General features: G+C 44.4%; 4 protein-coding genes across 8 annotated transcripts; 2 read left to right on the forward strand and 2 right to left on the reverse strand.

The window, feature by feature from the left end:
• Positions 1 to 410: 410 nt before the first annotated feature.
• epn3a (epsin 3a) lies at positions 411 to 11,402 on the reverse strand. 4 transcript variants are annotated; one of them, XM_071529786.1, is made up of 11 exons: positions 11,130 to 11,402; positions 7,474 to 8,242; positions 4,687 to 4,805; positions 3,970 to 4,047; positions 3,368 to 3,460; positions 2,675 to 2,758; positions 2,303 to 2,432; positions 1,747 to 1,920; positions 1,515 to 1,610; positions 1,189 to 1,425; positions 411 to 711 (listed from the first exon to the last, which is right to left on the reverse strand). In XM_071529786.1, exons 2-11 carry the CDS (start codon positions 8,069 to 8,071, stop codon positions 416 to 418), a joined length of 1,905 nt encoding a protein of 634 aa, XP_071385887.1. In that variant the 5' UTR covers positions 8,072 to 8,242; positions 11,130 to 11,402; the 3' UTR covers positions 411 to 415. The 4 variants fall into 4 exon arrangements, with proteins under 4 accessions (XP_071385887.1, XP_071385888.1, XP_071385886.1 ...); XM_071529787.1 differs by having other exon boundaries at positions 1,747 to 1,917; positions 7,474 to 8,245; XM_071529785.1 differs by having other exon boundaries at positions 7,474 to 8,245.
• Positions 11,403 to 16,346: 4,944 nt separating this feature from the next.
• On the forward strand, positions 16,347 to 17,829 carry rasd2a (RASD family member 2a). The gene is made up of 2 exons (XM_071529806.1): positions 16,347 to 16,896; positions 17,312 to 17,829. Exons 1-2 carry the CDS (start codon positions 16,350 to 16,352, stop codon positions 17,827 to 17,829), a joined length of 1,065 nt encoding a protein of 354 aa, XP_071385907.1. The 5' UTR covers positions 16,347 to 16,349.
• Positions 17,830 to 19,114: 1,285 nt separating this feature from the next.
• On the reverse strand, positions 19,115 to 24,243 carry rsad1 (radical S-adenosyl methionine domain containing 1). 2 transcript variants are annotated; one of them, XM_071529802.1, is made up of 9 exons: positions 23,806 to 24,243; positions 23,502 to 23,635; positions 23,183 to 23,387; positions 22,332 to 22,697; positions 21,541 to 21,604; positions 20,922 to 21,069; positions 20,554 to 20,608; positions 20,220 to 20,323; positions 19,115 to 20,099 (listed from the first exon to the last, which is right to left on the reverse strand). In XM_071529802.1, exons 1-9 carry the CDS (start codon positions 23,971 to 23,973, stop codon positions 19,952 to 19,954), a joined length of 1,392 nt encoding a protein of 463 aa, XP_071385903.1. In that variant the 5' UTR covers positions 23,974 to 24,243; the 3' UTR covers positions 19,115 to 19,951. The 2 variants fall into 2 exon arrangements, with proteins under 2 accessions (XP_071385903.1, XP_071385904.1); XM_071529803.1 differs by having other exon boundaries at positions 19,966 to 20,099; positions 20,193 to 20,323.
• A 1,366-nt stretch (positions 24,244 to 25,609) lies between these two features.
• LOC139652629 (GTPase IMAP family member 9-like) lies at positions 25,610 to 26,952 on the forward strand. The gene is made up of 2 exons (XM_071529765.1): positions 25,610 to 25,709; positions 25,928 to 26,952. Exons 1-2 carry the CDS (start codon positions 25,691 to 25,693, stop codon positions 26,950 to 26,952), a joined length of 1,044 nt encoding a protein of 347 aa, XP_071385866.1. The 5' UTR covers positions 25,610 to 25,690.
• The last annotated feature ends 509 nt before the right edge of the window (positions 26,953 to 27,461 follow it).

Consider the following 27,461-nt stretch of genomic DNA (forward strand, 5'->3'; position numbering starts at 1 on the left):
ACTTGCCCGGGAATTATGGCTAAGTGCAGCAGCATCAAAATATCATCCAACTGTGCTTTTGTGTAGGTTTGTATCTGAAGTCAATTAGCATATAGGTTATGGCCTTAAAGAAGTTTTACATGACACTAATTTTGTCTGATACAAAAGCATTATCTCTTTTTTTTATCCCCTGTTTCTGCCTTCATCACAGAGGAGGAAGCAGACAGGTTGTTACAGTGAAGATCAGAGCAGAACCAGCTTGCATCAATCTAAGGGTTACAGTATTATAACCACGATATAAAAAAAACAACTAAGAATAGGGTTTTCATTTGATTTCCAGGGGGGCTCCAGTTCAGTCTGTGGTTAGAGTGACATTTCAAGAGCATAACCTAATGGCATCCCTCAAGTTTTTTTTTTTCTCCAGTTCAATTGGTCCTCATAAGAAAGGGTTCTGACTGTGCTGTTCAGCCTGTGATCCCAGAGTGCTGGCTGAAGAGAGGGGCAGCAGGGGCTGCGGGAGGTTCCCCAGCATGTCCACACTGGCCTGGGTGGGCTGAGTCAGGGAGGAGGGGAGGCTGGCGGGCTGGTGGCTCATAGGCAGGGGCAAGGAGGCACTGTATGGAAGAGAGGTGGCAGGGGGAACCGGAGAGCTGGAGCTGGAGGACATCTGATTCAGAGTTAGTCTGGGCTGATCGGTTTGGAATGGATTGGTGGGTGAAGGAGCGCTCAGACCTAGACAGAGAGAGAGAGCGAAACAGACGTGAGAGATCACATGGTCTGCTTCAAACAATTATCTAACACTTGTTTGGGATTTATCATATCTCAGACATTTGAGAAAGTTTCTGAAGTGACTTTAAGATGTTGCGGATCACTTCTAAAACGAACATTGCCGAATATTACATCTTTGGCCGCTTAAACCCTCATGAGCCTGGGCAGGGGCCTTCTGGTCATTCCTAAATCTAGCGTTATGGCCTTCCTTGTCAGCGCTCAGGATGGCAGAATGAGTTCTGCCTTTTAAATCACTTCTTAAGACCTATTTCTACAAATATCCTTTTATGTAATCATGTTTCTCTTTCTACTATTGTTTCTTTGTTTTTGCTGCCAGCCTCTTCTTTTCTTGTGTAGCCTTGTTTCTATGTTTGGCGTCAATGTGAGGCACTTTGTAAACTTTGACAAGTGTTATACAAATAAAATCCAATGCATAAATACCTGATAGAAAGGGGTTCTTGTTCTTCGCTGGGGGGTTTGCCGGGATCAAGCTGTCCAGGTTAACCAAGGAGGCTGCTGTGGGGCCCAGGAAGGCCTCAGGGGTCTGACACGTACGAGGGCTGGGGGCGGCCAGGCTTTCCCCCAGACGGGACAGGTCAAAGAGCTCCGGACTGCCCTCACCTCGCCCATTCACATTCACCTGACCTCCGTCCATGGCCTCATCAAACAGATCCCCATCTACCAGGGGGAAGGAGAGAGAAAACAAGGTCAAGGGATCTGGGAAACATGGAACCGCACTGAGAAGAGTAAAAGAAAGTATGTTTCACCTGAGGGGCTCCCGGCTCGCAGAGAAGGTGCATTGACAGCGCCCAAAGGTGCTGTTCTTTCTGCTGGGGCAGAGAATGGATCTACCCCTGGGGGAGCTGTAACAGCATACCAAGATACAATCCAGTGTCATTATTGTGAAACATTTCTAATGTGTTATGTGGCTTCTATTATCTACGCAAACCCCTAATTTGTCTTGTCAGTTGAGCTGTAGGAGTGCATGCATGCAGACACCTGTGTGAGCGGGGGAGCCCCATGCTTGGCCTGTGGAGCTGAGGTTGGGGACATTGTTCTGCGGGGCGTCCCAGGGGTCGGCCGGGAGCTGTCTTCTCTCCCAAGATGGGGCAGGGCTGCTGGAGGTTGGCGGTGCCATCCAGGGAGACTCTACTCTCGGGATGTTGGAGCCTTCTTCAATAACAGAGAGGTGAATTAGACTGAGAGGCTTCTATTCTACTGCTGTGAGTTTTCCATATCACGCAATGAGTGCCATGTATATTGTGTACATAGATACATGAGTCACTTTGCGCACAGCACACTTTGTGCAGTTTCACAGTACACGTGGGTATGGATGTGTGTGTGTGTGTGTGTGTGTGTGTTTGCTTGTGTGTGAATGAATAACCAACACAGGAAAACTGTACACTGTACAATCAATTCATATAGTGTACTGACAAATGAGTTGTGTGCACAGACACATCTGTAGAGAGGGCTGTATTTTACCGTCATTTATGACTCAGTGCTTTAAGAGTGAAGTCACTGTTTTGTAGACATGGTTAGCTAACTCATGGCTCACCCAGTGAGTCCCAGGGGTCGGTGCCGGCCAGGCGAGCAGCAGCCTGGAGCTGGACGCCACCCCAGCGGCTGTCACTAGGGGGCAGCTCTGAAGGGACTGCAAAAACATCTACCAGGTCCATGAAGGCACTCTGACCACAGAAACAAGAGACAATTGCAGTTGATGAACACATACAATATATAGCTTCTGCTCTGTATTATTGTTGGTTTGCTACTCAGTTACGACTGCATATTAGACTATGATTAAATATGAATTTTATAAGAAACAGGTTTGTAACCATCCCATCATGATAAATGAGGACACACTTGAGGAAAAATCACAGGCACTTCAAAAGTAAACTGACAGAAAGGGAATGGTGTCAATATTTCATACCCCGCCTTTAGAATCCATGTCTCGTTTGCTCTCCTCGAGAGCTTTCTGGAGCAATGACTCGTCTCCCTGGCGACTGCGTTGCTCCTGTCAACAGAAACAGACACATGGACGCCAGTGGGCATGACAGAGCTTTGGGCAAAACTCACATATGGTCATACACATACTATATTTATGACTCAGGGACAGCGCACAGTCACAAAAGCCGGATTGCATGGTCACACGCAACATATGACCAAGAGATGAATGTGCGCAAAAGGCAGGGACCAGAGATTTCTCTGGCCAAAGAGGGGACAGAGCAGTCAAGCACTTGGGTCACTTACTGAGCAGCTCTATTGTGCTATATTGGCAGAGTGAGAGAGAAAAAAGAGGGAGGGAAGAGGAGAGAGACAGAGTGAGACAGGAAGAGAGAGGTGGAGTAAAATGGTTGCCAGAGATAATAATGAAACGGAGTGATACAGGGACAGGCCTTAAAAATAAGTGCAACAAAAAAAGCAGAGGGGTGTTGCAGAGAGTTGGAAAAATTAAAAGGGGGAGACAGTCAGCCAGAGGAAGTGATTAAAAAGAAATGGAGGAAAGCGTTGAGGAGGATTGCCTACTAGAATAAAGGACCAAAGAGGTTAGACTGCAGCAGGACCCAAAAAGGAGAGTGATTGCTCTCCCTTTGCCCTGCCAGTGACCCCCAGGGGGCACTACCTGCTGGTGTTCCTCCTTGCTCAGGCTCAGGGCCATCTGAAGCTGGCTTTCCTCATCCATATCCAGCGCGACAGGCGGACGGGGGACGACTGGCTGTGAGGGTGTCAATCAGTGAAGGGAATTGCAATTAGTCAACAGTTGACAAACAAAGTAAAGAATCTGCTTTGGTATTCTCACAATACATTGCATGCAAGCCAGTCTACAGGTTTCCCAATTAGAGTAAAGGGGACAATCCCTTTGCCCTTCCCTGACAGAGAGTTTGGCCAACACACCAGAAGAGGTCAGAGTGTCTGAGGTTTGTATCTCAAACTACTGGTCTAAGAGAGAGATAGAGAGCTACTGGTTAGTGGAACAGAAGGATGCAGCCTCATCCAATTAGTCTCTAATCGTTGGAGAATGTTACATGCCACTTTGCTGTTCAGGGGTGAGGGAGGCCATAGACCAAATCTGGAGAGGAGAGAAAGTGAGTAGTACATGCAGTGGTTTTTCCTGACGGACACAACGACTGAGGTTGGTTTTAGTGTAGAATAACAGGAGATGTACTGTACTATAGGGTAGAGGATGCAAGGCAAGGGTTATCCCTGGCCCCAGCATCTTTGTACCTTCTGGGCCTCCTCCTTGCTGAGACTCATAGCGATCTGGAGCTGGGTCTGTTCATCAATATCCACCGGGGGAGGCGGCTAGGGTCAAGTGGGAGGAGTTAGGAGGAGGACTAACCAATAGAAATTGAAGCTTCAAAAGGTAAAAGAATCCCAGACTTAAACGTCTGACAGAGATCAAAGCTATGGTTCTCAATTTCATAGTCAAAATCACAACTGGTTTGCTTTGATTACAGAACTGAAAAGTGCTATGCATAATATTCCCATAGTACCCAAGCAGAAATCACAGAGGGCAATGGTTGCCCTTGCCATGGAGATCAGGGCTGGCAGTGTCTGGGCTGCTAAGGAATGGATCAATGCACACATCCTGTGTGGCTTCTCACTCATTCAGCAACCAGCTCACTCTTCAGCATCGCTCTCACCGATTGGTCAAAAGGCCATTATTGACCGCATCATGGACAGAGTTGATGATATCGCTTTCTGTTAAGGGTTCTGGGAAATGGAGGCCTCTTAGAGGAGAGGGGTGAGAGCGATGCCTCACCTCCATAGGGGATACTGTCTGAGCATGAGAATGTTCACAGTGTTACTACTCTGTATGTTGTCAGCAGCAGGACTAAGGAGCCTGTTTCTGTCAGGCTCATGTGCTGTAAGGACGAGAGGTTTGTGCTCAGTGCAAGGTCAGAGTGTGTGTATGTGTGTGTGTGTCACAGCAAGAGGTACCTTTTCATTTTCCTCTCGGCTCATAGCCAGGGCCAGCTGCAGCTGCAGCTCCTCTTCTCCGCTGGTCTGGGGCCGAGCCTGCTCCAGGTCTGGAGCAAGGCGAGGAGAGGAAGAGGAGGCTGAGGGGCAGAGGAAGAGGAATGGGGAGCGGGCGTTCAAGGAGGCAGAGAGCAGAAGGGTGTTGAGAGAAACATTGACAGATGGAAATAGAGGGGGGAGGAGATGGAAAACAAAGAAAAAAAAACACTTTAGTGTGGTTTTTAAGATCAGGAAAGAGCTGGCACTGGTTTTGCATGTTAATTCTTTGCTCCATTGGCTGTTGTTTCAGGGCCTTTGCTGGCATTGCTTGCCATGGTCTGTCTAACTCTGCCTGCACTGGAAACAATGGTGTGCCTGTGTGCAGAGCTGGAGTGGTGGAAGGGGAGAGGCAAGGGGGGGTGGGGTGGAGAGGGGCCCACCTTATTACCCCGAATCCTCTGGGTGGGTTCCAGGACTCAGGTCCAGCTTGGGGGGGAGGGGATGGGGAGGGTGACTGGCAATATACCAGTCTGGGTGCCAGGCTGTGGGTCAGGGCTAATGGGGCTAAAAGAGGGTAGCAGGCCACATGATGGCACAGTCAGGTCTCAGCACTCAATCACTTCCAGTGCGCTGCCCCTCAATGTCCCCCCGCCTAGGCTGGAATGCTGGCTGGCAATTAGCTGCTGCCAACCTCCTGACCCCCACCCACACCATCCATCAGCATCACATCCAACCCTCAACCATGGGCTGGCATCCTGGAATCTCCAAGAGACCACCACAGCACTATCCCCCCTGCCTGTCTTTAAAATCACCCAAAACAGATTGAGAAACTGTGCTAATGTGCAGTGTTGCAAAAAATGAAATTATTGCATTTATACAGGCCAGCGCACATGCGGGCACCGAGGCATTGGCCTGCACACAGATATACACACATTGCACACACATAGACACACTCACACACATACAGTTTCAAGTATAAACACCTACAGTACACTTCTGAAGAACTCAATGCCAAATACTGAGGTACAGACATTTCTGTAGTCTGGGCCTTTTTGTAAACCTGCAAATCTGGATTAAGACAAAATTATTATAATTATAAGATATAAAAAGCTGTAAAAACCTAATAGTTATCCAGCATAAAAGGTAACCTCTGTCTGATAAAATGAGGCTTCAAAGTTAGCATTTTTTTCAGGTGTATTTATTTTTCCGGTGTATTGGAGACTGGCTTCTCTTGTAGCAACTGCTAAGACTGAACCACAGAACCAGAGCTTGGAGGGGGTAACCGGCCACATGTTGGCATTGGCACATGTTCTGGCCCAAAAAAGTATGTAAGGAACTTGTATCAAATGGAAAATGTACTGGAGAAAAACAGCAACTGACTGCAGGAATTTGAAAGGATTAGTGGTGAAAGACAGTCAGATATCATCTGTGGGCAACATGAAAACTGTGGGGAAACTCAAGCAGGCCACAGACACAAAAGTATAGCATGAGCAACATAGTTACTGATGCTTTCCTAAAACCGCAGCTCTACTACTGACTACCACTCTTTAATAAACACAACACATACCACGTGCCCCACACAGACCACACAAATGGCAAAGTATATGGTACACACCAGTTACACCACATTTACAAATGATTCCTACAGCTGCCAGCTACTCTTTTCTATAGTGTGCTTTCAAGTCCTTGCTGTTATCAGATCATACTAGTTCATAGCCTAATGACATTCAATACCCTAACCCCCAGACACTCACAGGGGGGACGGAGGTCTCATATTATCTGGCCTTCTAACCAACACCGCTGCAGCAGCATAATAGATAGTTCCACCAACAAATAAACATGGTAACCAGTTGTGGTTTCACGTGAGCTTTGACAAGCAGAAACAGGGCCTCCCCTCCTTTGTCATTCCAGTTTAGCTGACGTGACTGTGAGCAGGGGAATGAAAGGAATGCAGATGTCCCACCGTCATGGGGAGAGCAGAACTGAAACTAACAAACACTTTCTGTGAAAAACCTGGAGGACAATAAGAAGGAGCAATTCACTGGGACTTTATCGAGGCCCTAACGGCCAGCTGCTGGCATGACAATAGCACCTGCCTCAATGGGAGCCCGGGGCTGATAAATGCTGCTTTTTGTTGCTGGCTGTATCTCAAAACACAGAATACTGGGCAGGGAGTAGACTAGCACTGACAAGCTCTTCTTAAATCTACCCTTTCCCCCCTTTTCTGATGTCAAATGAAAATTCTAAGATAAGAAAATTGAGTTGTACAGTCGTGTGAGTCGCACATATCTGTCATCTACAGATGCATCTCCTGTGCCACAGTCACAAGATTAGGAGGAAATTCCTACTTGTATAATTGCTTCAGAAATCCCCAACCAAGGCCCTGTAAGGAAGCTGAGGTAAATGAAATATGTTGCACAGTGTATACAGCTGTAGATAGATGGATACCACTTTAAAGGATGTGGTAAAAAAAAGATTCTGTCTCTGGCATCAAAGAAATCCTCAAATACATAACAGAACATTTGAATGCATCTGATAAAGTCAGTCATCACTGCATTCCTCACAAATGACAGGCCACATGCCAAAGGAAATATCCTGCTTTCACTCAGCTAGGTCTGTAATACTCTGAAACACTGAAGTAATGTTACACTTGGTGCAGTATGTCCGCCAATGGGCGAGTGAGTTTGTGTTTCTATCAACAAGCATATATACAACTACAGCGCAGTGTATACATTTGTTGAATGTTCCCAGTTAGGCGTTTCTACTCACAGTGGAAGGAGGACGGAGACCCTCTGGACCTGCTGAACTCATCCCCATAGAGAGCTGCCATGCTGGGCTGGCTGGTGCGGCGGCCTGGGTATGGAGGCGGCATGGATCCAGAGCCTAAGCCAGCGGCAGCCCCCGCCATGCGCTCCTTGGTCTTCATTGCCTGGGTCCTCTCCTGCTTCAGCTTCTCCTCGTCCCTTACCAGAGCGACCAGCTGCTTGGCCTTCTCCCGCACGTTGACGCCTTGGTCGCGGCCGTCCCGATCTGTGTACTGGAAGTCCCTCAGGGTCTGGATGGTGTAGATGTTCTCCCGGCACTGCTGGGCCACGCGCTCTGAGCCCGTTTTGATCAGGTAGTCCAGCAGGGTCAGTGCCTTATAAACGTGGCGCCAGTTCTTACCGTGGTCATTGAGCCGCTTCCAGATCATACCCATTACCTCGGTGAAGGCCACTACATTGAAGGTCAGGTCGGCAATCTCGGACATGAGCGAGCTGGGCGGACCCCAGGGGTCGTTGGAGGTGGCCTCCCGTACCTTGATCTCCGCCTCCGAGTAGTTGTTGACCATGTTCTTCATCTGGCGGCGAAGTGATGAGGTCTGCATGGTGACAGTAGTGTTTCACACAGGGGGAGAAAAGATGTTCTAACAGCAGGCCAGCCCACTGTTTTGTCTTAGATAGGGGAAGCGAGTGGCTTGGTACAGATCAGTTCAGCGGGGGAATATAATGAAGTCGTCCTCCTCTTGACAACTTCAGTGACGTCCACAAGTATGTTCCTGCTGCAAAGGAATGCAGCAGTTAGATGTATAGAGAGATCACTTTGCAGCTTGTTATAGATCAGTAACTAAGAGAACTCAGTTACCCTGACAAACAAACACTCCAGGGCTTCTACCTAGTTACCTGCTAGTCCTTAAGTGTGCGATAGTAAAACATGTCTGGTGGCTACAGCTGAACTCTCACTCTTCTTTACATTCAGGAGTTGTGTGTGGAGGGAGCGAGGACCAACTCGGCACCTCCCAGTGATGTGAAACACAACACCTGGGCTCAGTTTTCCCTGAGACAACTTGACAGTGACACTATGAGATCTGTAGGAGCTGTGTACAGTGCATCTTGCCAAAGCAAACAATCCCCAGCCAGCTTGTCAGCCATTTCCAACATTCAATTTCAGCAATTTTCATTCAAGCAATGTAACTATTAGTTTTTCAGAATGGACATGACTGCCGGGACTACAACCTAACTTGCTAGAAATCTGTCCGTTTTTTCCTTTGAGTGTTATCACAAAAGGGGAGGTGGAGCTCCTCTGTTTTTCTGACCTGATTGCATCACCGCAGCAGAATTAAGGCCTCAAAGCATTTGAAGACTAACAAAACTCCAGCTGACAAAGCAGCTGAACTCACTGTGGTACTGGCAACTTTTATTTCAATAATTCAAGACAATTTCTCCATGTTCCCATTTATTATAAAGTAGAGAGTACAAATATCTATTAGTTTTCCCTGGACATTGAACTGCTTTGTGTTACCTCGCCAGGGCAGTGGCACCGGTAACTTTCCACTCCCAACGCTGTCTTCCCTATTTAACAAATCGTTTAGATGCATGAACATGCAGGATCAATCCCCTCACTCTGGAGTAAGTGCTGTGTCGTGAGTTAGCATTTCTAAAATGGTCAAAAAGCGGCATGAGATGGGAGTCTGGTTGCTTTTAAATGCTGTATATTGATCCCTTGAGTCACTGAAATTAGAGCTGCAATCGATTAATCGATTAGTTGTCAACTATTAAATTAATCGCCGACTATTTTGATAATCGATTAATCGGTTTGAGTAATTTTGAAGAAAAATACGTCAAAATTCTCTGATTCCAGCTTCTTAAATGTGAATATTTTCTGGTTTCTTTACTCCTCTATGACAGTAAACTGAATATCTTTGGGTTGTGGACAAAACAAGACATTTGAGGACGTCATCTTGGGCTTTGGGAAACACTGATCGACATTTTTCACCATTTTCTGACATTTTATAGACCAAACAACTAATCGATTAATCGAGAAAAGAATCACCAGATTAATCGACAACGGATATAATCGTTAGTTGCAGCCCTAACTGAAATATAGAATTATTGTTACAGAATTCTAGAACACTAGAATTAGTGTTACATTGGGTGTAAAAATAGCATATCATGTTGAGAGGTTTACACCCAATGTAACCAATATTATTTGTATATAAAAAAGATGATGCTATCATTTAATACAGCAGCACTGATAGTGTAATAAAGTAAGTAACGTACCTCGGTTTTTAACTTTTAAAAACCCAACACACTATGGGCATGGCATGCTATAAATAAAGAGTGACCACACTGAGTTGGCCTATTGTATCTCTTATGGCATACTATGATGTAAGAGGGATGCAAATAGACTGTTAAGTGGCAGTAACAGACAAAGTGTTTTGTGGCTCAGCTGACCACAGGCTAAATCTCAAGTGGTGACCCATACAGGCCCAGTTCAGCATTCACTCCCTCTATCTCCTGCTGGCACTCCTACGACACGGGCAGATTCCTGGGATTCTCCGACTGGAGACTATGCAGGAAACATCTAGAAACGTAGTTAAAATGTGCCCTTGCAACTAACTATGTAAGCGAGACCTGGGAGAGGAAGTGGATAAGGGAGTTTAATGTTGCTAATTATGGAGAGAGGTGCCATAACAGGAAGATGGGAGAGTGGCTACCAAATTCTGCCTTGGGACAGATTTCTAATCCAATTTGGATGCTTCCATTACTGTTGCACTCACACTCATACATAATTAAGTGTGAGGATAGAGCTACACAGTTTTGTGACATATCTGGCACCTTGACTTGGACTATCAAGTCAGTATCACATAAGTCACAGACTGACCGTGGAGAGGTGAGAGATAATGGACAGCACACACAGCACACACACATTCTCTCTCTCTCTCTCTCTGTCTCTCTCCTCTCTCTCTCTCTCTCTCTCTCTCTCTCTCTCTCTCTCTCTCTCTCTCTCTCTCACTCTCACTCTCTCTCTCTCCTAAGGAAAAAAAAACGACGTTCTCATTAAGCTTGATTGGGAGCCATGACCTTCACATGATGACATATTAGACTGACTCCTGAAAGCAGCTCGCTATCTACTTTAGAGGAAGTCATTTGTCAAACACATCCTCTTGTTCAGGTATCCAGATGTGTGTAAAGTGGAGGGACTTCCAAGTGAGCAGACCATTTACTAACACTTACGTGTGTGTACACAGTAAGCAAAGTGAAACTGGTGTCCCAGAGTGGGCCTACAGGCTTGCCTAGGTACGGTTTTTTTATGATCTCACTCTCTCTCTCTCTCTCTCTCTCTCTCTCTCACACACACACACACACACACACACACACAGATATTAAGGGCGTGGGCTAAATACTGAATCACTGAATTAAAGTACTCTGATACCTTGATCCAACTTATTTCTCTGATATGTCATTTTTGTCCCAAACTAGGACGAGGCGGGCCATTATCATGCACATTGCGTCAAATGGGACGATCGGGTAGGGTGAACTATGTGACCATGACTCAGCTCTGTTATCAAGTTTTAAAGTTGAAACCTCGCCGCGATCCAGTAAAACGAGCGAAACCCTAAATCGCACGCCCAGATTCACTGATTTCACTTTCTGCCCCCTTACCTTTATGTCATTGCGCGTCAGTAGGGTCCCAACTTGGGGAGCCTTTGGGCAGAAGAAGAAACGCCTCCCCCTCTCGACATATCCCGTGGCTTTCGGATGGAAAAACTAGTGTAGAAAAAGATATTCAAACCACAAAGGAAAGCGTCCGCCGAAAGCTGTATGTATTTCAAATGTTTCCAAAATGAATGCGCGGCGGCGTCTTTTTTGTTATCAAACTTAGTTGTGTGTGTATATCTGAAAACGTAAGCCAGGCGCTGGGCTTGCAGATGGCACAGCCCCCTAAAAACACACACAGTGAAAATGGATGGAAAGGGAGAGACAGAGGGAGGGAGGGAGAGACGGAGAGGAGGGAGGGCTGCTCGGTGCATGCAGAGTCAGACTTAACCCCTTCACTGCTGGTGGGAAAGCATCTGTGTTGACTGGAGCAGGTGATAAGGGCACTCAACAATCACTCACACACACACACACACACACACACACACACACACAGACACAGACACACACCTCAATCACATAGCCTACCCACAAAATATACTTAACAAAAATGCAACATGCAACAATTTTACTTAGATTTTATTTGGTTCCAGCTCATAAGAAATTCATTATTGGCAATGGAGAAATGCTCACAAACAGCCTATATAGGCCTATGGGATAATATGAGATATTATATTTTAGCTCATGAAACATGGGACCAAAACTTTACATGTTGCATTTATATTTTTGTTCAGCATAAAATGTTATTTGGTGTTGGTGGAGCCACATTGTTCGTGCTACATTTCATGGAAACAATTTGGGATAAATCTACTAATTCTGTACTATCAACCTTATTATGTTCACATCCAAAAGAACAACAGTAATCCTGTATTAAATAGAGCACTATGCAAATATCACTATAAACAATAGAATATCTATATAAAAATACCTATAAAAACTATACATAATCCTATAGGAGTATAGCTTACCCATGGGATATTAAAAAAAATACTATGAAGTACAAAAAGGTCACAATAAACTCACCGAGTAGCTTACCACAGACACACTATAATTCCCTATGGGTGTTCCAGGAATATTAGAGTGGTTCTGAACAGGCCATGTTGATAATAACTGCAGCTAATAGAGTGAGACAAGATAGTGATGTAGCCCACAGCAGAGCTTGTCCTCCCAGAGGGATTCCACATAGCACCACATTTCCTCTTCAGCATGCTTCATCATTTTCTGCTATGCCTTGCTCTTTACTTATTCATTACCACTAATGGGATGTTGTCTGATGTCACATCCTTATGCATTATGCAAGACCTAAATCTTTTTAGGTCTTACCTGGGGTTGGATTCAATCAAGTGTATTTTGCTCAAAGTAGCCTAATCTCAAGCCAACAACTAAACAGTGTGTGGGGAGAGTATAGTAGGCAGGCAAGTGATAAATTTGATCTTTTTGACAATATCGAAGAGTCATATCATGAGTGAAAAAGCATGCATTCCCCAGCTCAAAGAGACTCAGCCTAAGAGAGCAGTGGATCTTGTGGCTGGTTGAGTGAACAGGATATTCAGGAAATACCAGCTCCACCTTGAAGCAACAAAGGCATGTCTCCTGGACTCAACAATAGAGCAAGCAAAGTGTAAAGAAACCACAGAAAATCATCAGGCCAAGTGAAACGGGACGCGAGCCTTAAAAAATATCTCTCATGCATAGTTCAAACAAGTTTGTAATGTGTTTTCCTGTCTGTGGGAGTTCAGTCCGCTTGTTGCAACTCCCTGTTTTTTCTTCCTATCACTCTCTCGCTGATATGGTTGGTTGAGTTTAACCTCATATATCTCATAGGTTTGCTCCAGGCCTCCTCCTCTCTGTCTTGCCACCCTATGTCTTTATTTCTCCTGAAAACAGACTCCTGAACGTTCTTTGTTTCCCAACAAAAGCCCGCTGAGGTCATTGCAGGGGGACATGCTGGCAAGGTCTGGGAAAACAGAGGGGGAGGAGAGAGAGGGCTGATAAATAACACCAGCCTACTACTGCATGGCAGTGACATCACAGGCAGAGGAAATCAGATTCCTTGGGAGGGAGAGAGGGAGAGAGAGAGAGTGAGAGAGAGAGAGAGAGGGCGGGGGGCAGAGAGAGACTGACAGACCGAGAGAGACAGAGTTTTGTTTTTTTTCACCAACTTTTTAGTGTAGGTATGTTGCTGTATCATGCAACATCTGTAGATAAGTAAAATCCTTTGGTCACTTTCTGTCCCCTCTCTTACTTCACTGTTTACGATCTGTATCTCTGTGCTGCCCTCTAGTGGTTTTGTTTGGTAGGTGAGGTTGTGCGTTCATCCTCATCTCATCCTCCTGATACTCCTGTGATGCTGAGCACTGCAGTGGCTTGAAATCACCAGACTCCCCCACTAACAACGGTATCATGCAGATTCATATTATTAATGGATTTGAAAGTCCTGGCAAAAGCTATCCTCTGAAATCAGTTCACACACTGTAAAATAGCTTATTTTATTTATTTTCAGAGATTTGTTCCAAAAAAAATGGCGCTTCACAGGACAATCACCAAGTGTTCCTCACTGTAATTTGAAGATCCATATAATTCCCTGCAGTTCCATACAGAACCAGATAGTTCAATGGTTCTGTAGTTCATAAGTGGCCCTAAAGAGAACAACACATGGCTCCTTATTCTACTGCATGGAACCATTAATGATTCTCCTTGGTGATGAAATAGTTCCATGAAGAACCAGGATTGGTTCTAAATACTTCAGAAGCAGTTCTTAATTCCGACTAACCAAACTCAATTCCTCAGTACATCTGCCTCTGGAATCCAGTTGGCTGCAGATGACCTGGCTTTATCTCACCAGCACTCACACTGTTAAATATCCACCATGATCTGTAAATTATAGTTGAATGTTTTTCAATTAACAGCATTAATGAACCATTTGGATCTAGTAGTAGTGTGTAGTAGTGTTGCTATATGGAAAGACCAGAGGTTCTATATAGCACAAAATCATTCCCCTATGTTAGACTACATGAAGGCAATGTTACTTGAACCACAGGGCAAAAATCTACAGTAAATGTTTCCTGGGTTCCTATTTGAGCATACCAACAATACTGGGGCAATTCCTTGTGCACTGGCCTATGACAGTTCCACAAAGGTTATATTTTGTATCACTGCCTTATTTTAAGTTAGTTATAGATACTCCAAAACAAGATTTTCGATTTCATTATGGATTTATACACATATTTTTGTTCTGAAAATGGTACACATTGATAGAAGGCATAAAAATACAGGTGTGTTTTGCTCCAATATTTACAAAGCACATATATTAAAATAGCAAAAATGCAAATAAAAAATACCAAAAAATACTTTTAACACAGTTTTGTGCCAAATACTGTCATTCTCGCATCAACAGCTTTTCATAAATTTTAGGGGAAAACATTTTTTGCAACCCACCCAATCTTTTCCATCACAAAATGTGAGGAGAGGTTTTAGCTGTAACTGTGTTCCTGGGCAGCACTGAGTTGTAGATGCTGAAATAAGAATTCTGTCTCCATGGCAATAAGCTTTTCCTTTTGTAGCGTGTTGTAGATAAAACTTGTAAATTTCAGGAGAGTTGTCTGATTGGTGGAGGAGATCCCCCCTTAGTCTTGGTCAGTGTCAAGGTGACACTTTTGTAGCTTTAAAGGTGAAGAGTCATTTTTGTTCCTGGGAAAGGATGTTACTCAGGGATCCATTTTGTGCTGTTGAGACCTGGTTCTGCTACACTTTCTATATGAGGGCAAATCCAGCCTGTGCTTCAGGTTATGGGCTTTTTACAGAAAGGATCTATTATGTGAGCTGTTTCATTCAGAGTGTCCTTGGATTGTGAAAAGGAACGGAGATGGTTCAATAGAGAGCAGGACCCAGTTATGTAGCATGTTCCTCCTCCTCAAAGTACTCGTTGCTACTGGTTGGTATCCAAGGGAGAGTCAGTATTCAGGTTTCATGTTTTCTGTATTCATAGAAGATATTATGTCCTTCTCCTTCACATGTCTGTGGATCTGTTTACTTTATGAAATGAAATATCTGCATATTGGTACTGCATGTGAATGCCAATATTGTTCTTCACCCTAAAGATAAAGATTATGAGTTATTCCCTAAACAACTGATGTTCCCAGTAAATCTTATAAGAGCATATCACACATATCATTGTGAATATGTCTTTGTACAGTGGTTGTGTGGTGGAGAGAGACAGAAATAAAATCAGAATTTGTAGCTGGTGGTGCACTAGAGGACTCATCATCACGCCTCGTGATTCATAGAGCAGACGGTGAGCTGTTTCTTCAATCTTTACACTGACACCCGTAACAGCACACCAGTCGTGATCACTGTGGAGCACAATGGGGTTTGTAATGCAGTAAGAACTACTCATAACGGCTTTATGAATAACAAAATCCCAAATGCACAGTTGTCTCAGTTGTGTCAAGTGTTTCCAGTGATGGTTGAAGAGCCCCCTGCAACGTGAGGCAAATATGAACACAGAAATTACTTAAAAATAGAATTGGATACATAATAAATTCAATTTCTGTCTGAGTGAAACCACACCGAAGTCTCTATGACAGTGCCACGACAGAACAGAATGAGCACATTTAGATGAGCGCTGACACATTTCACAACCCAGTGTCCATGACTACAGGGATGTGGGCAATTATCTGGACACTCAACCCATCCATCCATCCATCCATCCCTAATGAGACAGGAAACAGGGATGCCCTGGCTCTGAAAATAGGTTATTATACCAAATCAGAAAAGTGACAGATACAGTATAGTGAGTGATTGAGGTTTTGTCCAAATCAGTGAGGAAAAATGGATTCTGTTCTGGAAAAAAATACCGAAAAGATTATGTCTGATTCGTGTGATTTTGTAAAGTATTATACTGGATAGTACAGACAGTAGAAATATACTGTTCCCAGCTTTGAGATGTCTGCAGCTCAATCCTTTTGATTGCCATAGCAATGGAAAAGCACAGTATGGTTATCAAGCAAACCTAACAAAAAGAAGAGAATATTGTGTTGGTGGTGGGGGGCTCTCATATTTCTATAAAAGGAGTGTGTTCTCCAGATGAGACTCGGTGACGCAGCAACTGCGCTCGATGTGGGTGTATAAAGAGCGGCTACACGGCTCTGTTTCGGTGCACACATGGAGAAGTCGGGTTGGTGAGATAGCCGCTTGGTGCCTGGAGACGCTTTAGAGAACATGGAGATGAACGCAACTGAGAAGTTTTACCTTTCCGTTGACGGCATCCCCGAAACGTTCAACTCCTGCACCGAGCATCACCAATTACGCATTACGCATCCAATTCTGCCGAGCACAGCCCATGCCACAATCCCCCAGCACCCGTCCAATCCTAGCATTAAAGTCTCAAATATATCCAAGGCAGGCATGGGCATCATCAAAACGGTCAGAGGCCGGTGGAGACAGCAGGATAAGAGGGGTCGATCCTCAAGCACCGGCAGTCGGCACGCATCATCTGAGCGAATCCTCAAGGGTTCCGTGGACCTGCTGGAGCTGGGTCTCACCAAGCCAAGGAACTGTCAGAGAATAGTTCTGCTCGGCGCACCGAAAGTGGGTAAAACCAACATCCTCCGGCGGTTCCTGGGTAGAGATTTCGAAGAGCGCTATGAACCCACAGCCGAGGACTTCCACAGAAAGCTGTACCACATAAGAGGGGAGGCATACCAGGTGGATCTCCTCGACGCAGCAACGGAGAGGAACTTCCCTGCTAAACGGAGGTTATCCATACTGACAGGTGAGCCCTCACGATTAACAACTACTGTATAGGCCTATAATACAATTTAAAAGGATATATAGGCTACAAATATAATAGCAAAACTAGGCTATGTCCCTAGAAATATCCATTTAGCCTAGAAATATTAGGAGACAAAAAAATTACGATAAGGCCACTGTAAACTCACTATTGAATATCAGACACACTGTAAGTCCCTGTATTAATGTTATAGGAATATTAGTGATTCCATAGCAGTTAAAAAATATCATTAAATACGATTAGGGTAACTATATACTCACAATTGACCACAGATAAATAGGCTAAATAAAAGAATATCATGGTAATATAGAAGTATTGTTTTCCGTAGCAAGGACAATTGACAAGACTTTAACATTGAATTGGCAATAATCTAAGTGTCCGCTCCTTGTTTTTCCAGGTGACATCTTCCTGCTTGTGTTCAGTGTGGATGACAGAGAGTCGTTCAAGGAGGCCTGCGAGCTGCTGGACGAGATCAAAGCTGCCAAGACAAAGTTGCTGAAATTAAAAGACACGGCGAGAGTGCCCATTGTGATGTGCGGGAATAAAGTGGACTTGGATGCGCAGAGAGTCGTCAGCCGCTTAGAGATGAGGGAAATCCTCGGTGAGGATGCTGCAATCTTCGAAACCTCGGCCAAGGAGGACACCGGACTGGAGGGTATGTTCAGAGCCCTCGCCACGCTGGGCGGGCTGCCCGACCAGACCAGTCCGTCACAGCACCAAACCATATCCATCCTCACCTACCAGTCGCTGTGCGCCGGGCAGCGAGGCAGGAGAGGGAGCCGTGCGCCGGGGCTCGCTGCGCCCTGTGCCGCAGTGGATCCTCTGGCGCGCCGCCCGAGCTTCACGAGCGACCTGCGGCTGGTGCTTGGATCAAGCACCAAACACAACAGACCCGAGAAGTGTCAGATTCAATGAATTGCGGGGCTTCTCGATAAACACATTGCAGTAGTATGCTGCAATATCTTATCATGTAAGGAGTTATACTCTGTAGCATCTGGCTGGACCAGTGCATTCATATTTTGGTTTTTTGTATTGACAACCGTACTGTAGCATATTATCTTGAGAAATAAACATGTCTTATTATTACCTGTGCATTGTGTCTTTTATTAAAACGTAAGCAACTGACTCCCTCTTCAAGGACTCTACCATTTATGGGCAGACTAGAAGGATGTGGGTGGATGAGCTGTGTGTAGCGCTGCCTCAAACAGCGACCCTAACAAATGTTGTCCAATATCTGACTGTCATCAGATTGTTCACAATTACAAGCGCCCACGCTATTGTGAATGGCAGTGGACCGAGCTGCGATGCTAAATTATGAGCACTACTAGTCCACACAATCGTGTATTGCTGCAGTAATCGTCAAATTATAAGAGGGAAGTGGGTGGAAGGAACGAAAAATAAACCAACTCTGAATGAAATCAGCACCATGGAGAGAGTCCACTGCTCAATAATGTCAGCTCATCACTATCCCTAGGACCGGCCAAGTAAAGGAGGCTAATATAATAAGGTCGATTAGCTCAAACCAACTCCTTCCACTAGAAACACTATAATTTGACCATTTCAAACGTTTTCCATTTCAAATTGTTGATGCCATGACAATGATTACATGGTTCCTCTCCAGCTAGATTTACTGTTTCGATATGAGGAGAGAGTTAAAGGGTGTGTGTAATGTTACTGAATGAGTCAGTAACATTATTAAGTCAGTATCAGTCGTGCCTCATCGTGCTCCATTCTTATTTATATCCTGCAACTATCTAATTTCCCCACAGGAGAAATCATAAAAGTTCCATCTCATCTAATCTAAAGTTAAACTCACTTGTCGGGGACTAATACTATTGTGTCTTATTCAGAGGCACAGTGCACAGTTTTGAATTAGCACTAACAGCATTGTGATGTCTGTCCTGCTGGTAAACGCAACACTCATGTGGTCCAGATTAAGAAAAGACTCAACTCCAGAGGACGCTGTATTGTCTTTGTCAGCATGAATAACACCTCTAGCACTAATGACACCCAAATCAACTTGTCATTAATTAACAACCCTTCACCATCTAACCTGGAGGGTTTTTTTTTTTAAGTTTACCTATTCATATTGATTTATAAACTAGAGACAAATTCTTAGAGTTGAAGTCTGTGTTAAAGACATGCACAATACACAGTTTTGTAGAAAATAATAATATAATTCTTCAAGGTAAAGTTTGAGATTTCAATGAATGCTCTCTCTGTAAGGACTTTGTTGCTAAAAGGACAAACATCCATTTGTCAGTGTGCTGTAAACGCTGGCTGCTTGCTAGCAGAGGCATGTGTTAAGGGCCAACATGAAGTTACATTCATCTATTTACAATTCTGATTACAAAGCGCTTCTCAGCAGGTATACTTACAAAAGCAACAACACGCTGAATACAGAAATGTTTGGAAGATTGAACAGATACTCAATCCAACTTGTAATAATTACCTTTAGATGACAGTAAAGTGACTGGGTGGGAAATACTGTGGTACCAGCCATAAATGCATGACACCATCCAGAAAACACATTCAAATCTGATGTTATTACATCTTACAACTCCCATCAAAAGCAGTATGAATACATTTATTATTGTACTGCATTCTTTTTATTGCAAGAGCCTAGACTGTGCAGTCTGTTTTCTTTTTGTCATAACTTATCTCAAAACCTGGGGCAGAAGTGTCACTTTGTGGAGGTTTGGGTAACCATGCCTCCATTAATTAAGGGCAATGGTGAATGCAATGGGCAAAATGATAGAGCCACAAATACGGAATAAGAGTTTGGACTTTGTAGCACGCAACTTGTATAAGACAAATTAGACTGATTTGTCCAATATCAGCCTGCAGTGCTCAGTTAGACCAACACTGCATGCTGAAAAAGAGTGATGTTTTCAGGGTGGAGGGTGGAGATCCGACCCTTCCAAACAACATCCTGCTGAAATGTAAATATCCTTTGTTTCTAATTTTTTGCATGTCCTGTCAGCCTAACCCGTAAATCAGAGATATCTCTAAAGGCAGCTGCTCTACGAGGGGTCTGTCATCCAGGTGTGGAGGTCTTCTCTCTTTGTCCATCAGCCACCTGGTCCCTTTGTGGTCCCTGAGGGATTTGGCTTTCCAGCTCCAATAGCAGAGCTGGCAGTATGCTGTCCAGTAAGGCCAGTCCGTCCCGGGAGCAGCGCAGGCCTCTAAAAAGGAAAGGAAAAATCAGATCAGACCATTTACACAAAAGTCAGGAATCTTCTCTCTCTCCGGTGAAGATCTAAAACTTTGCGACCAACCGTTATAAAATGATGCTCATAAGTTACCTGTCATCGAGAATCAGCTGTCCACTCTGTAGCAACTCTTGGACATCCATGGAAGTACCAAAGACTTCATGGAGGCCCACCTGAGAGCTGAACGACTGCCAATGCTGTATGTAATGTAAAATACCAATAAGAAATGCATGTGTTGTACCCATAATAAGATAATGCATACATTTATTAACTGTATTTCTATGATTATTACATAAGCCAAAGACCACACAGCATGATTACATTTCACAGCATTCACTGAACACTAAATATCATCTGTACTGAATGTACTGTATGTATCATACTGTACTGCATGTATAAAGGATTGGTTGTGTGTGTTGAGCTTCACCTTGTGAGTAATTCCCTCAGTCAATCTCATTCCCATCACCAGCACTTCTTCCAATCTGCCAAATAAACATCTTTCATAAGAGAACTTCAGAATGACTGGAAGGACAGAATGACTAAATGGACAAGTACGAGAATAGCATTTCTCAAGGACGGAACGTTTGAATGAACAAGTACAAGCACACTATGCTGCTCATACTGTGTTAAATAACACGACAGACTGGTAGATAATCGCTACTTTTCACTTGGGAGGATTTTTTTTTTCGTTCTGACAAAAATGAAAATGGCAGCCGCCCCCTTGTGTAATTATTTAACGTGCTAATTACAAATCACAACATTGATTGAAGGCTGGTTGTCAGTGCAACAGCTCACAGTCCAAGATGGCCGAGCTGAATCCTCCTCCGTGTCCCGTGCCCCCTCTGCTGGACTTCTTGGATCCAGACGTCGGGCTCCAGCGTCTGGGTCCGCGCCTCCCGAACAACACCTCCCTCCCCCAGGGGAACAAAGCGCCCATGTGCTCCTGTCACAGACAATATAACGTTGTTTATTAACATAAAGGGTATAACTAATATGTTCATAAATATACACTACCAGTCAAAAGTGTGGACACCACATTTTTCTTTATTTTTACTATTTTTCACATTTTAGAATACTAGTAAAGACATGAAAACTATGAAATAATACAAATGGAATTATGCAGTGACCAAGTGTTAAACAAATCAAAACTATCTTATATTTTAGATTCTTTAAAGTAGCCACCCTTTGCCTTGATGGAAAGGCAAAGGCTTTGGAAAGAAATTCATACATAGGCATCAACTTCACTATTTATATTTGTCTAAGAAACAAATTTCAAGCATTTAAGCATAAGCCTTTAGATCAAAATGGCTTTAAGCTAATGAAAAACATAGTACATTCAGTCAGGTGTGTCCAAACCTTTGACTGGTAGTGTAACATCCATTAATAATTGCATTAAAGCTACATAATAGATTACCTGGGCCCACACCGATGTACTGCCTCCCCTTCCAGTAGCTCATATTGTGATGGCTGACTGCATTCTGCATTACACAGAGAGTAAAGCGTTACTTTGTGTTGTCGTGTTTGTTGCTCTCAGACATATTGATGAGGCAATATCGTTGCACTGCAGACATCTTCCTTACTGAAAAGGCACTTCAAAATAAAGCAGCAAAGTTGAATTATAGATTATTTTACACATGTCCCCAAACTGCCGTGTTGTGCACAACTTTATTTGGTTTAAGAGGTATTGGGAGTACATCTTAACTGTGTGATCGATGTTATCTGGAGGATACTTGACTACTGTTGTGTTAATGCTTCATGAAGAGATGTAGATGAAATACAAGCTTTCCTAAAAATGTCAGCAAAGGATGCTGTTGGAAAAATCTATTTAGTAAGTTATTAAAGGAGCAATAAGTAAGATTTTTACTACCCCATAGCACAAAATGGCCATAATATATGTGCAGGTTTGATAGGGTTCCAATCAATACCAATGACTCAACAGTCAGGTGATGAGATTTCTGGCTTGCAAAACTCACTTTCTTGCCTACGCTGTCTGTTCTGGAGCAAACTCCCTGCAAGTACTCGCATAATCGCTCGCTTAATGCCCCTTTAAGTTGTTTTAGTGAATAGGTGAATAGTGAATAATAAAGCATTGCAACAATGTAATAAAAATAAAAATAAAAGATCTTGTTTAAAATCTTTATTGAGGAATCAATGACTCCTACAGGGACAAAATAGTTTTGATGTGATTTATTACTGAGAACTTACATGTCTTGCAAAGTTTGACACCTCGTACTGCAGAAAGCCTCGCTCATGGAGAATCCTCCTGGCGGACCGGTACATCTCTGCAGTCACATCGTCAGCAGGCACACTCAGTTCCCCCTGTCGGATCTGTTTAAACAGCTGGGTGCCTCTCTCCAGGGTCAGCTGGTACAGGGACACGTGGTCGTCACACACCCTCAGCAGCTCCGACAACTCGCTCTCCCAGGATCCCACGCTCTGTTTGGGCCGTCCGAACATGACGTCCACCGACACCCTCCCGGGGCGCAGCCTCCGAGCCTCCGCAACGGTCCGCAAAGCATGCTGGGAGTTGTGGTCTCTTCCCAGAATTTTCAAGTCCTCGTCCTGCAAAGACTGGAGGATTGAAAAGAAGCATGTATCATTCAAGAGTTGGAAGTGTAATTTTGGGATCATGCAACCATGAGCATTTGATTCTTCTTTGATATTGGCAATATTAATCACCAATGATTGTTCAATAGACCAGTGATTCTCAACCTTTTTCATATCAAGGACCCCTAATTTAGTACACATTAGGGCCGCGGGCCCCATTTGATGAGATTTTTTCTCTTGAACCCAAATCAGAGACTATTTGTTATTGTTTGATATGATTTTGTCCAGAATTCCAAGACTATCTGTATTGTAGGTAGAGAGAAGACAGTGAAACTATGATCAAAATAGTCATTCTTCTACATTCTCTAATAGTGTTAACTTCTTGTAAATGAAATAATGGTGAAGTTTAATAATTCATCAATTTGCTGGGGACCCCCTGGAACCCCCTCAAGGACCCCTGGTGGTCCCCGGACCCTACGTTGAGAACTACAGCAATAGACTATATTCACCTGAACACCGATAGAGAAACGGTTCACCCCGGCATGGCAATAGTCTTCTAACTTAGACATTCCCACAGGAGTGGGGTTGACCTCGAGCGTGATCTCAGCCTTATCTGAGAGATGAGCCTGCCTGGAAACAGTTTCCAGGACCACAGCAATGGTTGAGGGGTGAGCCAGGCTGGGAGTCCCTCCGCCAAAAAACACAGAGGTGATGCTGCAAAGACATAGTCAATAATGAGAGTGCAAACCAGCTGAGGATGAGAGGTGCTGAAAGCTGAAGGGGGGATGCTGGATGATTTCAGGAGGAAGGTCTAGCAAGTCACCATACCAGGATACCTGACTCAGCCGCAGCAGTGTCTCGGTCTCCCGCTGAAGGCACTCGGTCATGATGTGGTTATTGTCAGATCTAGGTATGTACTTGTTGAAGTTGCAGTAGGAGCATCTTCTGAGGCAGTAAGGCCACTGCAGGAGGGAGGAGGAGATGACGCAGACATCCTCAGTGTCTAGACACAGTGGCATTTGCACAGAACGCTTAGGGCTAACAAAATTGCCATGGATTCTCATTTGGTGATTTGTGTGTATCCCTGCATATTAATATTTCATCAGGAAATACGTGACAAGTGCCGACTCACGTGGACATAAAGTGACGCCTCCTGGGAGAGATGTGGAGAGCCTGCCGATTCCGTCTCTGCTCCAATTACTTCCTCTCCACTCACAACCTCAGAGGAGCGGCACCGACTGACGCTGAGAAAGGCGGCACGTCTTGCCGCAAGCAATGTGCGTTTGATCATTCTGGTCATAGTAGCCTACGCCAAAAGCGATTAGTGACAATCTGATCTCAAGAGTCTCTCTCACTCCGAGGTTGTCCTTCACTTCAGGACTTGACAGTTCCCAGTGTAGCAGCAGCTACACGAGTCTTTTCCCCACTAGTTGGAAAAGACAATTGGGCCAAAACGGTATTCGATGTCTGATGAAAATTATCATATTTTACGTTCTACAACAATGTAGTGCCTCTGGTTACATTGTTGTTGGTTTTTTGTCTCTCTCTAGCTGGCTTGACGTAGCTACAGTTGTAACATAGCTCCAGCTACAAACAGGAAGCCAACAATGTGATTTCCTCCTTGTGTGTTGCCGACTTTGACCACACGAAGGTGCTGTTTTATCGAAATCAAGTTGATATTTGTTTGAGTTTTCACCTCCTGCAGTATAGATGTTTCATCATCATCTCACGTGTGAATGAGCAGTGTCTCATAATTCCCCCCAAATTCCCCCCAAAAAGCTTTTAGGCTATCATGGACAGTTAACTGTTTTGTTTTTTGTTTTTTTTAATATATATATATATAGGTGATATACTTTGCTGATCCCACAAGAGAGGAAATCTCTATTCACCCTCTCATAGGAGTGCAGGGTCAGCCAGCTGGTGTGACGCGCCTTGAGCAGGTAGGGGGTTAAGTATTTTTCTCAAGGATACTTAGGTATGACCACATTGAACCCTTGCTGTCCGGTTGGGGTTGACCTCAGTAAACCCTGTGTCATCCTGTCCCTCCTGATCATTGTACACACAGTGTCATGTGTGTGGGTATTCAATACCCACACAGGGGTGGATGAGATTATTACAGGCTGAATCAAGTATCAGCATTGCTTTGTAGCCGTTGATATGTGACGTCTGCAGTGACGACACATGAAGACACAAGTCTATATTTGGAATATAAATTTGTGCCCTACTGGCACAGGATCAAACTAACTTAATGAGCTATTGATTTCCCTGAACCCAGGAAAAACGCTGTCTGGTAGACTGATTACAGTTAAACTCAAATAACCTTGTAGGGTCATCTTTGAGATCATCTAATGAAATCACAGCAAAATCTTTAATTTAGTTGTTAATAAGTACTTGCTGAGCATGTAAAAATAAAAACAAGGCCAGGGATTATATAAATCCACACCCATCAGAGTTAATTTAGGCTTAAGCATCATCCTGTCTTCTCTATGGCTGTTCCTGGGTTGCCATCTTGAGAGATTGTTACCCATCAGATGAATGACGACATAAACATCCTAAGGCGTTTTGAAATATGGAAAATGGACATTTATGAACAGATCCATTGACATTTGTTGGAAAGAAAAAAAATCTATAGCTGCTGTCATCCATGCGTGGTCTCACACAAATATTCCTAAAATGTGACAATGGACCTTTATTTACTGCGTACTGAATGTACATATTTTGATAAAAAGGTCAATAAATGTGTATGGGCTCCCTGCCAGCTTCCTAGCCCCAGGACATTTTCCACCTAATATCAAATCTGGTGCCCAATTACCTAATCAACAGAGAGGGAGAGAGAGAGAGAGAGAGAGAGAGAGAGAGAGAGAGAGGGAGAGAGAGGGAGTGACAGAGTGAGAGAAATGTGTCCAGAGAAAGGATAGGGACTGTGTCAATTGAATTTATACATGTGCTTTGTGTTGAGTGAAATCCAGTGAGCGCTGTGATAATCTACAATCAAGCAGTGAATCCTCGTCTGCCAGATGGATAAGAGGAAGAAAGGTGAGTTTACTTGCACACTATATACAACCTATGAGATATAAAAGATATATTGTGGGCAGAGCAGTTTGTAGTTAGTAGCCTACCTTGCCAAAGATGATATGTGAAGACAATGTACAAACCTGCTATACAATAACAATGATCAAAGTAACCAAATGCACATTAGTTTCTCCATTGAAGTGATGTTTTCTCAAATGAAACTGAGCTTCACTTTTTCACAGCAGCCGCAACGGAACTGAGGCTTATGGTGGTCGGCAGCAGTGGACCGTCTCAGTTCCTTCTGACCAATGCCATACTTGGGAGGGAGGAGTTTTCCAAGGATATCGCCAGCATTTCTGGCAGCAGGAAGAGCAACGGCGAGCTGGCTGGTAGACGAGTGGCTGTGATCAACGGACCCAACATCTATGAAAAGGACATATCTCAAGCCAAAAGGAGGATGGAGCTGAAAAGGTCCAAGTGCTTGTGCATCCCCGGTCCCCATGCCCTTCTTGTCGCGTTTGACATGGAGAAAATCTCCCCGAACGACATCAGGACCCCCAAGCTGGTGATGAAGCGCTTTGGAGACAACTGTCTGAGTCACTGCATGGTCCTCCTGGCCTATGAAGGAAGTCTGGAGGGGGCTGCCTTGGATGACAGGGTGCTGAGGACCAACTGGCACCTGAGAGAACTGATCGAGAAGTTCGGAGGACGCTTCCACGTCTTCAGCAAGAACTGGAGAGATCGCAGCCCGGACAGAGAGCTGCTGCAGAAGATAGAGTGGATGGTGGCCTCCTTGGGGGGGAGCTACTTCTCCAGCAGAACTTTCCAGAGGGCGGAGGACAGCGTGAAGAAGGAGGAGAAGAGGCTCATGAAGCTGAGGGAGACGGAGAGGGAGAAGGTGTGGAGTGAGCTGGAGAAGCAGTACGGAGGGGAGGAGCTGCGCCACCAGAGGGACGCCTACAACTCCGGTGTCGGGGCAGAGATCAGAGCCAAGGCAGAGATGGACAATGGCTGGCTGAGAACGTCCCTGGCCAGAGGGCTGGGGACGGGGATCGCTGCGGGGGCCGTCATGGGCGCGCTGGTGGGGTCCATAGAGGGGCCAGGGGGCATGGTCCTCTACGGGATATTAGGTGGGGCAGTAGGGGGAGCCGCAGGAGGGGCGGCCCAGGTCGCCATAGAGCATTTGGAGGACAGAGTTGCCCCTCCTGCCAGACTCAACTTCAACTCAATCTTCATCAATCGCTTCTTCACAGCTCCTCGTCCCTGAAAATGAGACGCATTCACCTTTGCTTTGCTTTTTGAACCTTTTATAGCCTAAGTTACTCATTTGCATGGTAGTATATCATCCTGTTAAACTCTGAATTGGGCCGCTGCATGAATGCTCACCCTGAGTTATGGCACAAGGGACAATAGCATCATATCCTGTGTATTGCTAAATGCAGGAACAAACCTTTATATCATGTGCTGTTGGTACGTAACTTTTGTTTGTGTAGTTTTTCTGACTTGATACCAAATTAGATAAAGAAAATGTACACCTTCAGCCTTACTATCCCTTAAAGTTGAACACACACACTATACTCATACTCTTCTGTACTTAATGCAAGGGCAATATTACCTAAATGCTATTGTACACTACTGTTGAAGGGAAATATTACCATACAAACTACTTGTGTACATTACAGTTCAAGGGAAATATTACCATTAGTAGTCTAAAACAATAAATCTCAACATGCTGATTTAAACTGTAAATTCATTCTAAATAAATGTAACTGATTT

The sequence above is a fragment of the Centroberyx affinis genome, unplaced genomic scaffold (assembly GCF_046629955.1).
Source record: "Centroberyx affinis isolate AG114_WGS23_722 - 3 ecotype Tasmania unplaced genomic scaffold, CSIRO-AGI_Caff_v1 ptg001839l_1, whole genome shotgun sequence".
NCBI classification, from domain to species: domain Eukaryota; kingdom Metazoa; phylum Chordata; class Actinopteri; order Beryciformes; family Berycidae; genus Centroberyx; species Centroberyx affinis.

Coding starts and splice junctions, on each gene's coding strand:
- rasd2a (XM_071529806.1), top strand. CDS start 16,350: ATGAACGCAACTGAGAAGTTTTACCTTTCCGTTGACGGCATCCCCGAA. Junction 16,897..17,311: donor GAGGTTATCCATACTGACAG/GTGAGCCCTCAC, acceptor TTGTTTTTCCAG/GTGACATCTTCCTGCTTGTG.
- epn3a (XM_071529786.1), bottom strand. CDS start 8,071: ATGCAGACCTCATCACTTCGCCGCCAGATGAAGAACATGGTCAACAAC. Junction 4,048..4,686: donor GCCGAGAGGAAAATGAAAAG/GTACCTCTTGCT, acceptor ACTTGACCCTAG/CCGCCTCCCCCGGTGGATAT. Junction 1,426..1,514: donor GCGAGCCGGGAGCCCCTCAG/GTGAAACATACT, acceptor TCCCCCTGGTAG/ATGGGGATCTGTTTGATGAG.
- rsad1 (XM_071529802.1), bottom strand. CDS start 23,973: ATGACCAGAATGATCAAACGCACATTGCTTGCGGCAAGACGTGCCGCC. Junction 20,609..20,921: donor CAGCTCGGCCATCTTGGACT/GTGAGCTGTTGC, acceptor TTTATTTGGCAG/ATTGGAAGAAGTGCTGGTGA. Junction 20,324..20,553: donor CTGAGGGAATTACTCACAAG/GTGAAGCTCAAC, acceptor CATTACATACAG/CATTGGCAGTCGTTCAGCTC.